At 44.3% G+C, this 15381-nt stretch overlaps 1 protein-coding gene across 1 annotated transcript in view; it reads right to left on the reverse strand.

Annotated features, from left to right (window-relative positions):
* TRNAU1AP (tRNA selenocysteine 1 associated protein 1) overlaps positions 1 to 15381 on the reverse strand; it is a 28159-nt gene that overhangs the window by 12470 nt on the left and 308 nt on the right. The window contains exon 2 of the mRNA XM_078855804.1: positions 1404 to 1501. Within this exon, the coding sequence (XP_078711930.1) occupies positions 1404 to 1501 (98 nt within the window). The remainder of the gene's footprint in view (positions 1 to 1403; positions 1502 to 15381) is intronic.

A 15381-nucleotide genomic window follows, 5' to 3' on the forward strand; every position in this document is an offset into this window, starting at 1 on the left:
TTCCTTAAAAACCAAGAAGATGAATCCCTGCAGTCACGAAAGCTTTAAATAGAAATTTGATTCTAAATGTGAAGGGAAAAACCGGAGGACCCGGAGAAACAACACATGACCATGGGGATAACATGCAAACTCCAAATATATCGGTATCGGGATCGAACCCACGACCTCCTGAATAGCAGGCGAGGACACCCTGAGGTTACAGCTATCCGATAATCTAAGTAATCAATTACTCTACCCATTTAATCTTAATTATTATTATAACTATGCTTGTTCACCCAAGAAAGTCTCAGTCTCAAGACTTTTTTTCGGAAGGACTCCATTAGGTTTTCACAGTAGTTGCAATGTATGTTGAACTTCTTTTGGCCATATGCCAACAGTGCTAATTGGAGGTGCACAAAAAGCGTTCCAGGTGGTCGTAGAAGCGCATCTGGATGCACGCGATGCATTCATCATCTTTGTTCGATGGCTATGTGTAATCCCGATTGAGTCATGTGCAGGTAAATTTTCAGCAGCATTGGGATGTTTTGTCCAATACCAGTAACAATATATATTTTTAGCTATGGGATGACACTGGATTGCCTGGAGGAAACTCACTAAATGCAGAAAGGCGCACGAGTCGGGAACCAAACTGAGGAACTTCTCACTGAGGCATGAGCGTTACGCCCCGGCCATGACTAATCAGATAATGCAAAAGAGTTGGGTGGTGATGGGCAGGGTTGGTCAGAATCAGAATCTTTATTGACACTGGAGGAATCCGATGAACTATAAAGCTATCTTTCACAGAGCTGGTGATGTCATCATCGGAGCTTTGTGCTAGGTGGGGCTTTAGAAGGGGGGGGGGGGGGGGGGGTTCAGCCTGTGGGCGGCAGGATGCGGGGACGGCGAGCAATTTGGAAAAAATCGATCAACTTCATTAAGAATGGTGCCAGCATTAGCCAAGACACTGCTTTTGAATGACGTTCATCCTTGGTTGGGAACTGAAACAGAGTCTACTGGAAAAGAGTGTAGTTTTCAAAAAGAGCAGACACTGCATAAGTTTAAGATTTGTTTTTTATCAGTTGAGAATTCAAGCGACCAGTATAGTCTCATTTACAAGAGTCACTGGGGGCATTCGTCTACCAGGAGGGGGCAAAAATGGATGCTATGTATAATCCAAAAAGCGTAATTTGCGGGTCATTTTGAAAATGTGGACCCTGCCATCGGCACAGAATGGCCTACTCTTGCGAATGACATTGCGTGATCTTTAACATCCACTGCGAAGCGGATGGTGCACAGCATTATTGCTACAACCGCAGCAATAACCAGGGAGGCCGCCGGACTCGAACCGCACGCCTCTACAAGCGGCGAACGTGCTACCGCTGAACCGAGTCACCTCCCCAGCAGTCCGCGGGCAGGAGGCTCACCCAGTGTGTTTGTTCCTGATGATCTTCACGGTGACCACACTCTCTCCCTGGGAGGCAAACGCGTTCAGCACAAACGTCTCGTCCATGTATGGGTCCAGCTGCGCACACAAACAGGGGCATGCGAAGCGTCGGTCTCGATGGGGGTCACGGGGACAAGGCCAGGAGGTCATCACGGCCAACGCCATTAGCGCCACCGCACTTCGTCGTCGCTTCCTTCCTTTCAGACAGATCGTACGGCCGTTGCGCAATCGACACCCGACTGTCACATGTGCATCGTTCCCACCATGCTTTGGCAAAGAGGGAAAACACTGCAAGGCTGTATGGCCACTGGGCAGCGAACAAATCTATACGGATGTTTGGGCATTACCTCCTGGTACATGTGGATTTAGTTTGTGGATTCCTCGCACGTGCCAAAATATATATTTTTGACAAATAACCAACGAATGTAGTGCAACATGAATTTATGCAGCCAAAATGTTCCTGAAAAAGAGTCCCGAGTCACAGCCGAGGCTATTATTGGTTGTCAAAATACATTAATTATTAATTTAATTTAGTAATAAATACGAGCTTTCTTGAGGTCTCTCTGCTATTAAGTGACGGATGCCTGCTACTCAACAGCACCAAAAAAACACGCTGAAGGTGGCGACTGGAATGTTTGTTAACACTTTTCCATGAAGGTAACTGCTGATGACACAATGGCGCTGTACATTACACAGCTGTGTTTGAGTTCCTCTTTCAAGTCACTGGTTGCAGAGTGCCGCGCGTCCGTATCACAAACACTGGCAGAGATGTACACCTCATGCGTCGATGTCCTTGACCAATGCCCTCTTTGCTGCCATGCTGCTTCTTAAAAGGAAAATTCGACCCAAAATAATTCGTAATAATTATCATGCTTTTCATCGACACTGCCTTGTAACAGACAATTGGATTGCATGCCGATGCAGAGCGGAAAGAGGGCTGGAATAGACTCTTTTGGTCATTATTTTGTTCCATAAAACTGGGAACGTTTAACAAGTGTTGACACATTAACGGTTTTCAATTGACGTGCGAGCAGATTTTTTAAAGGACAGACAAACAAACTCTTGACTTCCTTTGTCTGATACTCAATACCTACTCCATAGAAACTGGGTCATTTTTCAAGTTTCTCAACACTTCCGGGTTTTTTAATGGTCCTTCAGTGTGAAATGCAAACTCAAACTACGTCGGTCATGCTCAATCCCCTCGCTGCTCTGAAGACGGGAGATCGTCTGAAACATTGGCCGATTCTATGTGTTTGTCGCAAGGCAGTATTAATGACGTTTCATGGACTCTATTTACTTATTTATGGAGCCTGCGCACCATCGTCTCTCCGTTCTGCCCGGCACGAGTTTGAATCTTCATGAATGACCCACATTCCGGATATCACTGCAGTGAAAAAAATGTAAGCATACAACTGTCTCGTCACAGCGTCATCACTGCAATGTGCCTCAAATAACTTGAAAGCGCCTTTCTTCTCGTCATTAATGAAGGGGTCGAGCGGCGGCGATATGACGAACCAGACGACCAGAATTTTATTTCTGGGCATGGCTAACATCAGTAGCAAGCGATATCAGAACCAGCCACGCGTTATCCCCCCCCCCCGACCTCTGCCTACTTCAACCCACGACCCCCGTGGTGAAGTAAGGCAAAGAAACCCCCGTCGGTGTTTAGAATGGCTGGAAATTTTGGTTTGATCTCATGAACCGAAGAAACCTGTGATACACAGTCGAGGTACATATGTGCTACTTTGAAGCAGTTTTTTTTTGGTTTGCGGTTTCATTTTAATACTACAGTATGTGGGAAAGGTGGCTGGATTGCTCAAGGGCCTGATCGTTAGTCAGAGCCCGAAGTTGGCACCGCCAAGATCCTGGGTTCAAATTGGGTTTTCAGCTGTGCGTAAATAAACTGGGTTCATTCTAGTGAGCTCCAGCTTCTCCAGCAGTCTCCAAACGCTTCTCAGAATTAGCAGCAAATACCAAGACGTCAGCAATTACCAGCAAAACGCCTGGTTAACCAATAAGGAACCATCCCATGACCGCACCCTGACATTGATCAGCCTCCCATTGTATCTCTTCCAGATGGCCATTCCACTGGTATAGCCACAGAAGGGTTCCACAACTACTTCGTAAAAAGAGATGTTGAATAGTTTAGGCATCAGAAGGCATCCATGTTGCATTCCAAGGTGAACAGGGAATGACTCCAGCTTACCCGGGCCTGCCCACCATAATGAAGGTGCTTAATTATCATGGGCAGATGGTCAGCCACCCCCAAAAGCACAAATCCTGGCCTTTTGAGACATTGACTGGGTCAAGAAAGAAGGGGTGTAATTGTTCATAAATGACAAAGACCCCCCATGTAGACAAGTGACAATCGCACCTATAAATGTCGACATGGCACATGAGGAGGTGGGTGGGCAGCACAACGCCCGACCGTCTTTGTCTCTCCAATACTGATGTTCACACAACACAAGGCACTCTTTTAAGGATGAGTCGACCTAGGAGAAGCCCAGAACCGGTTCGGATAATCACCACCAGTTGTATTGGTCGTGAGCAGGAGAGCAGCTCGGGTCACCGACGTCACAACACAGCACCCTAACCCCTGCTCCAAAGCTCCCCAAATGTGTGTGTATATATCAGAGGTGTGGACTCGAGTCATGTGACTTGGACTCGAGTCAGACTCGAGTCATGAATTTGATGACTTGCGACTCGACTTGGACTTGCATAACAATGACTTTGTCCCACCTATGAGATGTGGACTCGAGTCATGTGACTTGGACTCGAGTCAGACTCGAGTCATGAATTTGATGACTTGCGACTCGACTTGGACTTGCATAACAATGACTTTGTCCCACCTCTGGTATATATACACTTACACAGAAGAAGCAGTGGTATAGTGGTGGGTAAGGGCTCTGCATTATGAACCTGGTAACCTGAGTTTGATACCCAGTCACAGCTAACATCCAGTAGAGGATGATCACTGAACCGGTCCTGGAACCCCAGGCTTGCCCCACCCACCCCCCTTCACAAAACCACACAGACCAACATGGTGTCAATCCACCAGGGGATTTACAAAGTGCTGAAAATTTGTGTAATTATTATGAGACATACACACACATATATACGATCAACTGTCAGTTCGATAAAAAAAACACAGATTTTTGTTTAATCAACTTGCACTCCAAGAAGGCCGTGCAAATGATGGGCTGTAACATTTATTTTTTACGTGCAGCGACAAATATGGGAAGGAGGCTGTTCTCGACGTTCACGTTCCCCACAATGACAAAGGCGGTCACCGCGTCGCGCGCTTTCAGATGCGTTTCTGCGGCCGTCTGTGCAACGCTCTTCCTTCCGGTATTAGGAAGCCACTGGAGCTATGCACTTTTAAATCTAGATTTAAAACTATTTTCTTTAGAACTGCTTTGTCTGTGTAGTTTGTTGTCCTTCCCCCACACCTCAAATTAGCACGGTTGGTTACGTATGGCGTGAAAGAAGTTCAACATACATACATTCATACATACGACAATCAATGATTATTTTGTGTCATTCGCGTTACTGTAAAAAGTAACCCATCGTCACAAAGTTTCCCCAATGTCACTTTAAAGAAGTCAGAGCGACGATGCCCTGGGGGGCCAAAACCGCCTCTCTCTGTGCCATGGCATGTTGCCATTCGTTACGCTCCATTCACAACCGGGCGCCCCCCCCCCTCACCAGAACGGTGAGCAGGGCGGGTGAGAGCAGGGCGTCGTCGCCTTAAATCAGAATGAGCATTCCGACGATGCTCGCCCGCCCACCCATTGTTTGCATGGGGGGCGGGGGAATTGCACGTTCGCTCTGCTCAATAAAATCGGTTCATCGCGGTGTTAAGATCCAGGCGGGGTCTGCCTCGCCACTGCTTTGGCCGAGAAGCCGAGGAGGCGGGGGGGGGCATCGGTTTGGCAGATGCCGCCGAGTCTTGGAACCACTTTTTACGATGAGCTCGTAGGCTAACGGAGGGGGGGTTGGTCAGTCGGTCGTCCCAACTGGGGTAGCAAATGCTATGAGTATCCACCGTTTGCAGAAAGCTCGGCATACATACATTATTTCTTGCTTGCTATTTTACCAGGTAAGGCCCACTGAGCTATTCGACTCTTTTTCAGAGGCGACTTGGCTATCACAAACGATAGCTCAACAAAGTGGCTTATCGCGTGGAAATGTATAGCAGCCAAATACTCTAAATGCATGTTTCTAAACATTGGAGGAAGAAAAACTGGAGGACCCGGAGAAAAATCCACGCGACTACGGGGAGAATATGCAAACTCAAAATATACAAGCATCAGGGTCGGGATCGGACTCGTTACCTCCTGCCTACCAGGCGAGGGAGTTAACAATTCACCATGGTGGCACCATTAACGGCTGTTTCATATACATACTTTATATTTGTTATATTACGTAAATGTTTTCGTAACAGACGTATATTTCCAAAATTAAAATTATTTGTTGAACGTACCCTTTATTACCGACCACTTTACACAGCTACCACCGTGACCTTGCTATTGTACACATCTGCGATCCAGAGATGCAATGCTCCAAGAAAATGATTATTGGCATTATCCACCCAGGGTAATACTAATAAGGCATGTTGGGGCCAAAGGCTCAATAGCTAATCGACTGTGATTTCAGGAATCAGGGATGAAGCCACTGTGCTGTTTAAATGTAATGTTGAAGTTATTTCGCACCGTACGTAGCCAAACGGAGGTGCTGTGAAGGACTGAGAAAATGTGACCTGCAGATATTTCTTAGCTAGATCTGAAGCTGAATTAACAGGGCAGTGCTCATCTGTGACCCCAAGCCAGTGGTAGAACTGGAAAGTCCACATTCCTAAATCCAAAAACAGGTCTCAACAGCTACCTATTATTAGGCCATCTGATTAATCACAACCCACAGATTCGATGATTTTCTTTCTCATGATTCAGTGTCGCAATTCGATCCTGTGTACAACTATGCTCACTTGCATGAGCCTAAATTTAATGCGAGTATCTGGATTGCTAAAAAGTGCACAATCATTCTCAAATCCACAATATCACACGTGCATTGAATGCAAAACTGTAATGAATCGATGCATCACACTTCTTTACTTGTTGAAGCACTTCTTTATTCTAAAGTGAACGGCCTATGCAATTTGGTTCCCAACATAGGAATAGGAATATAACTGAGCAACGCCAAAGTTTATAGAAGCAAGGAAATATAGAATAATGTATTTACATTGTAAGATTTAACTTTACAAGGTCAAAACAAGGGCTCTGTACTTAAGAAGTGAAATGTAGACTTTAAAGATGACTAAAGCTCGATTATAGCATCTTACGCGTAACCTGCAGCCATGCCTTCGCCCACTCTAAATCAGCATTGACACATTGCAGGCGAGGCAAATTACTTGGTTTGGAACGATGGGGGTCACACATTTTATCAGTGCACGTGACGACACTAAAGCAGAACTATAGGCTGGCCCTACCTTAAAGGTGAAACCAAACAACTTCCTGGCTATACATTTTGGGCATCCAAAGTAGAAATTGTTTGCTTTTAGACTCGGATATATTTCTACCCAAATGTTACCTTTTCAATCCTCCTAAAACATCATCAGAGCATACACAAATCACGACCGTCTGGAATACCCTTGCCACTCATCGACACCATGGTCCCCTCCCTTCACTCTCCCCCACTCTTTACTTCTCTATTAAACCAGGACAGAGCATTCTCGCACCTGGAATTAACTCTTATTCTGGCATCTCTTGCTCCCGCATGTTTGCGTCGTATTTTTCGATGTGCGTGCGTTTGTCACTCTTAGACTAACATGCACGGATTATACTCTTTGGTTTTTTCGGCAAAGTCACGTAGGTAAAAAATAAAATTAATGAAAACAACTAAATTAAATCACGACGTTTCGGAGGCAACACAAGCTTCCGTTTTCAGGTGGAACCGTTACAGCCAAAGTCACTACAGTGTTGAATCCTTGCAGTCACGAAAGCTTCAAATTTAGAATAAGTGAACGGCTTAGTTGCACCTGTACATGACATTTGCTGGCACTTCTTGCTCTCAAATTAGCACTATTTTGTTTTTGATTCACGTGTTTCATTTACGCCCGTTAAAAACCTCGTTAGTTGTGCAATATTCCTCAAGGACCCTGAATACTCGTTCTTTGCAATATTTCTATTGTTGTCTTTGTTTTGTTCTTCTTGTGCTCATGCACCATGGGTCTTCTTCTTAGGTTTTTTCGGTAAAGTCACGTAGAAAGTAAAATAAAATAAAAACAAAAATCACGACGTTTCGGAGGCAACACAAGTCTCCGTCATCAGGTGGGACCGTCACAGCCAGATTAGCTGTATCACCATGGGTCTCCCTGGCAAAGGAGCTGGGAAACTGGCTAAATGGGATCATCCGTGTAAAAACATATATAATAAACTTTAATTTGATCCCATCTGTGAAAGATGTGATTCCTGACATGCAATACCCTGGTGTCTACAAACTAGGTTGTGTCTGCGGTAGCAGTTACATTGGGCAAACGAAACGACATGTCTCGGACCGTGTTCGCGAACACAAGGCAGATTTGAAACACGGCAGAACCAATACCTCTGCCGTGGCTGATCATTGTTTGAACACGGTGGGCTCACACGATAGTCTTTTCCGAGACCAAGGTACTCTACAAACCTTCGGGCTACCATCAAAGATTTGTCATAAAGCCATCCAGATTTATAAACGCAGACTTAACTTCAACCGAGAAGATGGATACAATTTAAGCAATCATTGGAAGGACGTGATCAACCAGGTAAAGTTTTAACTGCTTTGATGTTCCCTTCCTACCTGCCAATATTAGCCGACTCTCAAATTTCCGGGCCCTCGCTGAGCTTACATTTACACTTACAAGCGGATTGTGTTGCGATCGAAGTTTCGTGATCTTTCATTTTTTCTACCTACGTGACTTTACCGAAAGAACCAAAGAGTATGGATTCCTGCAGTCACGAAAGCTTCAAATCAAGAATAAACTTAAACTTCTCATACCACATTCTCTGTATTATTACATGCACTTTTTCCTGCCTGTATTTTAAAGCAATGGTTCTGGGTGCGTCTTATAATCCAGTAGGTTGTGTGCATGTGTGAGACCACAATGGCACAAGTTTTAGGTGTGTGTCTTACTTTTTAGCGTCTTAGAATCCAGAGAATTACCTACGATAATCACCCAGAAATGTCTGTCCGTCCCGCGCATGACGTCACTCACATGAGGCCCCCCCCGCACGTGACGTCACTCCACATGAGGCCCACCCCCCCTCAATAATATTCATGAGTGGGTGGATTTTTACACTAACACAAAGGTCAAGCTGAATCAAATAATTTATTACGCAGTCGCTTCAAATATGACGTTTCTTTACAGAAAGTGACGGTAAAAAATAAATCTACGCAGCACAGCGCTACATCCGTGCGTGACGTCACTGCAAAAGAGCCCCCCTACCCTAATTAATATTCATGCCCACGTGGAAATTTACACTAACGCACAAGAAGGTCGCGCACTCCACATGCCGCACCCCTCCCCAATAACCATTAGTGGGTGACGTCACTCCACATGGGGCAACCCCACCCCCCCTCATTAATAATCATGAGCTGAACAATTTTTCTATTGAAAATTTCATATTTACTGCAATATACACCCATCCTTGGACGGGCAAAAAAGCTAGTATGGTAAATATACACGAATGCTCTCACATGTGATCCATATGGGTCAAACTGCCACAAGATTCTGTTCTTCACGATAATACGTACAGTATACCATTTCTGCAAGCTCAATTCTGGTTAGCATTTCACCAATTCCATCATCCCCTCTTGGGTCAATTTGTACCACTTTGCCACCAGTCAACAGCGCTCATCTTCTGAAGACACCAGCCATCACCATGGGAATGTGGTATTCCCACCACTGGCCCAGGGCCACCAATGGAGACATGCCTACCCAATGATTATTCGAGCAGGACAACATGTTGACTCCGACTATGGCGTCACTATTCACGGGGCAAATGGACATTTGTTCACAGCGGTGAGTGATGAGTGGACTCAGTGTGAGTCCTGGAATGCCCAGAGGCAGTGAGGAGGCAAGGCGTTAGCAGCGGGGGAGAATGCTGGCCGGCTCGAGATCTCGGCAAATAATCAAGCAAACAAATCAAGCTGCACACACTGCCACGGCATAAACAACTCTGCACAGGTGAGGTGTGCATGGACACCCACCAACAGTGGCTATTAATACATCGCACATGCACAGTCCTTTAGTCAATCGGCTAATGGGGTTGAAGGCCTCCCCGCAACATGTTATTTGACCATATTCACCACTCTGGTCAGTGGGGGTTGATCAAGGCAGGGAGCAGACATGGGATCACATAAAGTTCAGTACAATCATGTAATTTGCTGCACTGCTCTCTGCAACGTGGCCCAACAGCAGCCTGTAATACCTATCTTATACGCGATGGTCACCCATCCAAGCAATGTTCAGACTCAACCCTGCATATTCGCTCGTAGGCATGGGAAGACAACACTCAAAAATCACGTGGGAGGTCAACAACCCACTTGAAGTACTACTTCAAACTGGCCTCCCCGTAGCTCTTAAGACCGAGGCCTATTATGCGATCCACCAATCCCACAAGAAAAACTCATCAATCTGAAACATTACGAAAGGAGCGATGTTTCTCTCTGCCTGGTAACCCCTCCTGTGTTCCCCTGAACTTGGAAGCTGCACTGTCAATAAATACTCGGTAACGATGAAGCAGAGCACATGGTAAAAAAAAATATCCCTGCGTATAATTAGACGCAGGCCAGGGCGAGGCAATGCGATGCTGCCTACAGGGTAACTCAAGTTCTCAGAATGCCACCATGCTCCAGCCAACCCAGAAGCATCCATGACCTCAACGGCACAGCTACGCAGCTCTGCACTTCATTAACCAGGGCAGCACACGTGAACTGTGCCTGCAGATGTCATTCAGGAATAACTTTCAAACTCATTCCACACAAAGTGCTTGCCACAAAAATGAGCCACCATACCTTGCCCATCTCGTCAAGGAGAATGAACAATCACGCAAACTTCGGTCATTCCCGCAGCGGCTTTTGACGAGCCATCGGGCAAAAATGGTTGTAGCATCGCGCGCTTTTGCGGCCGTCTGGAACGCTCTTCCTTCCGATATTAGGAAGCCATTGGCGCTATGCACTTTCAAATCTAGATTGAAAATGTATTTCTTTAGAACTTATTTTTGCATTGAGTGTGTTGTGCTTCTCATGCACTAACATAGTACATACATTGCAGACTGTCCAGCGGTATGTCCTCGTTTTAATGGAGGGGACATTGACTTACGTATAGTACAGTTCATGTCCAATGAAGGTTAACTTTGTACGAGCTAGTGTATTCTCTGAATTGTAGGTAGGATGCTCCGGAAAGTAAGACGCACCCAAAACTTGTGCTGGTGTCAATAAAGTCATACAGATCTGGTCTCGCACACATACACACCTATGGGATTATACGATTCACCTCGAACTTTTGCTTTAAAATACAGATTAAGAAAATATTATCATCCGGAGAGCATGATATCGCTTGTGCGTAATATCGCACGAGCGAAAATATGTAAATTCACGACAGCGCCTGTTACGCTCATGATACAAGCATCAACCCGTCACGTGACAAGCGACCGCGTCGACTCTCTATGACGCACGTGAGCGATTCACACAACCGCTGAGGCTCTTACGTTCCACGTGGTCCACGACGACAGAAATATATAACCAATCCAGGACCTCAAAAAATGCATTGAATGATAAGAGTTGCATTACATGTATAGTACCATTGTTGTCCTTCCCCTACACCTCCAATTTGCACGGTTGGCTACGGACGGTGCGAAAGAAGTTCAACATACATACATCGACGTTTTTCAAGATATGCTGCACGTACACAAGACACACAAAAGATAAAGAACCCCTGTTTAAACCTTAAACATTTGGGGCAAGTGCTGTTAGCGAGCACCTATGGTAGATGGAACGTCACTGAGGGGGTGGATGGCCAGCACCACGTCTGACCAGCACCACATCTGGCCACCTTCATCTCCCGAGTGGCAATGTTTACACACTGTACCAGATACACATTTGAGGCCGAGTCGACCTAGGGGAGATCCAGGACCAGTTCAGATATTCGTTACTGATGTTGGCCGTGAACGAGAATCTAACTCGGGTGGGGGCTCGTACAGCAGCATGTTCACCGCTACTTTACCATTCCACCATGATATATTCAATGATATACGTATGTACATGACATCTATACAAAAACACAAACATGTTGAATATACTGGAAACACGTTAACATGCGCATACATACACACAGTACACATTTACATAAAACTCTATCCGATTCCTGGAGAGATTGATTGCATATCAAATACCACTGTGGCTAGCCTTTGTCGACTATGAAAAGGAATTTGACTCGGTGGAAATTAATGCATCCATCGAAACATTCACAAACAAAGGACTGCATTTTTTCTAAACGAATAATAAAAACCATTCATGTAAATGGAACAGCTGTAATGAAAATGCATGAGCCGGACAAGGTGACAGGCTCCGTGTAAAATAATTCATGGCAACATAAAAATATGCTTTCCTAAAACTGGATTGGAAAAACAAAGGCATAGATATACAGAAGATGCAGAAAATATTAGCAATCTCACATTATAGAAACATGTGTTTAGATTATTTGGCGCCTATAAAAGTCCACGTGATAAGCCACTTTGTTGAGCTATCAACTTGTGGCCAGATCGCTTCTGAAAAATAACTAATAGTTCAATGTGGGATTTATCTGGTAAAATAAAAAGTTTCGTTTTAAGTTAATTTATTTTATGTGATTTGCTAACATTTCCTATACCTGTTTGTTGGAGTAACTTTCTGACCCAACCCTTACTGGACATCTGTGAAAAGGAGCTTCATAACTCATCGGATTTCTCCAAGATAGACTCCGATTCTGAAATGAACTGCTGGAAAAGGTTGGTCTCAAGACAAAATAGGCTTCGGCAAGGTAAGGTAATTTACCCTTTTTACCGGGTAAGGTAAAGGGAACGGTAAAGGTAGCGTGGAAGAATGATGCTACCCGGTAAACACCTTGTTTACCGCAAACACCTTGTTTACCGCAAACACCTTGTTTACCGCAAACACCTTGTTTACCGCAAACACCTTGTTTACCGCAAACACCTTGTTTACCGCTCGCTAAAACCTCCGTGGGCGCAGTCCGTGGCCTCCATTTAAAATTGGAATGATCGAGAGTATTCTATATGAATAAAGCGCTCTTCCTAAAATGTACCTGTTAAACCGTTTTAATGTGTAGTACCCCAGTAATTACCCTGTAATCGGGTAATTTGTATGGGGTAAGGGTAAAACGTAGGGTAAAGGTAGGCTCGTTGCTTTTGACCTTTGACCTTTACCTTGCTAAAGGTAAAAGGTAAGGGTAGTGTGATTGTATTGTGGTAAGGTAAAAGGAAGGGTAAAGGTAGAATCGTTGTTTTTACCTTTGACCTTACCTTGCCGAGGCCTAAGACAAAATACGAGCCGATCAAAAGTCACATACAAGTGTGCCAAACACAGTAGAGCATGCCTGTTGACGGGACACACGTGGAAAACGCGACGAAGCTTGTGTACCCAGGTGCCCTCCGGTTGCCTGGGTGAAAAGTGGGCTTGTGTCCTTTGCATAATCGTGACCAGGTGTCTCAAAAAAACCTCAATAAATGCATCGTCACTGAAGGTGAACCAGGGTCACCATGGTTACATAAGGGCACGGACAAAGGCATGGGTTGGTGTGACTTTGGGAAACTGAAATGAATCACGGAAAGTGACTCAACCAATTTTCCAAAACAAGAAAGTTTCTAATCTGTGCATATTGCCCTGCTATGACACGGATCAGAAACGTGGGCATTCACGACTCATGAAGAACAGTGGGCCAAGTTCACAGTGAGAAATCGATGGGGGGCACGTAGATTAGAGAACATACTGTAACACAGGTTAAAAAGACATCACTTTTACTGATCGGAAAACTTAGTGAAGAGTTTGGGCTTGACACGTTGCTAGAGTGGGAGGGTGTGGGGGGAGGTGTTACGGTGGCTGAGTGTTCGTGACAAATGGACAGTGCGAAAGCAAAGGAGAAAACAAATGCCAGCCGGCGAAGAGGTCCAGAAATGATACCGACGACAAAGATCTCTCTGCTCGCGTTCAACAACACAGAATATTGGAATCACACGACCGTCAGGGTTTTATGGACCAGTGGCTTTGGGGGGAGGCTTTGATCCAGTGGTGGAGGAAGATCGTAGCCGATTCTGACCGGCATGTTAAAACAAGCATATACATGTATGCATGGCACACGTGTTAGCACTCTTAAATGTATCTATGTACGGGGTCGTTTGTCAAATCACATGCATGTGGAACCGGGGTTGTTTGACGATACTTCACCAGGCCGGTCATCGCGGGATTTGAACACAAATATGCAACATGTACATTACACATGTGAACACGTACATAACACACACCTTTTGCACAATACACACCGCAAATACAGTACTGTATAGCACCCTGTATATGGACAAGATTAATACGTACACAATGTGAACGTTTAAATCTTATAAGACTAATTGTACGGTATATATTAATGCACAATTAACTAACACACTTTTAACACACTCGCAATCTTCACATTACACGTACATGAACCTTTATTCCCCTATTTAAGACTTTAACAGGATTTCTTCACGATTCTGGCTATCCACTGATGAAGCTGGTTGCAATCACCAGCGAAACGTTGTACTCGAATTGTAAATGTTGTGGGTTTACTCTCCAACACGCCGGTGTGGTGAAGTAGAAACGAATTGGCACGTTCTGTTTCCGTGACAAACTTTAGATCATTGGCTGTGTCGGGTGGTGGCGGGTTTAACGACACATTTATATTTACGCAATCGAACCCAAAGAAATTGTATGGATAATATTGATCGCGGAAAAATACGTGTTGGACTCCACTAACACCATAACACACAATCTAAACAAACACACAATGTAAAACTTACACACTTTCAATGTACGCAATACTCAAACATTAACACACTATAAACATACACACATGCAGTGTATACATTATATACACAATAATACACAATGTTTACCTCACACTTTATAATACACACGCAGTATATACACGACACATACATTAACACACAATGTACACCGTACACATACACACATGCAGTATATACATTATACACACAGCAATACACAATGTACACCATACACATACACACATGCAGTATATACACGACACATACATTAACACACAATGTACACCTTAAACATACACACATGCAGTGTATACATTATACACACAGTAACACACAATGTACACCATACACATACACAAATGCAGTATATATATTATAAACACAGCAATACACAATGTACACCATAAACACAACACATGCAGTGTATACATTATACACACATGCAGTGTATACATTATACACACATGCAGTGTATACATTATACACAAAGTAATGCACAATGTTTACCTCACACTTTATAAAACACACGCAGTATATACAAGCCGCATACATTAACACACAATGTACACCATTACCATATGCAGTATATACATTATACACACAATAATACACAATGTACACTATAAACATACACACATGCAGTGTATACATTATACACACATGCAGTGTATACATTATACACATTATACACACAGTTATACACAATGTACACCTCACACTTTATAATACACACGCAGTATATAGACGACACATACATTAACGCACAACGCACACCATTAACATAATAGCACACGCGCAGTCTATACAAGCCGCACACATTAACGCACAACGTACACCTTGAACATTATAGCACACGCGGACAGTCCATATACATTACACAAACATTAA

This window comes from Lampetra fluviatilis, chromosome 4 (genome assembly GCF_964198595.1).
Source record: "Lampetra fluviatilis chromosome 4, kcLamFluv1.1, whole genome shotgun sequence".
Taxonomy (NCBI): Eukaryota; Metazoa; Chordata; class Hyperoartia; order Petromyzontiformes; family Petromyzontidae; genus Lampetra; species Lampetra fluviatilis.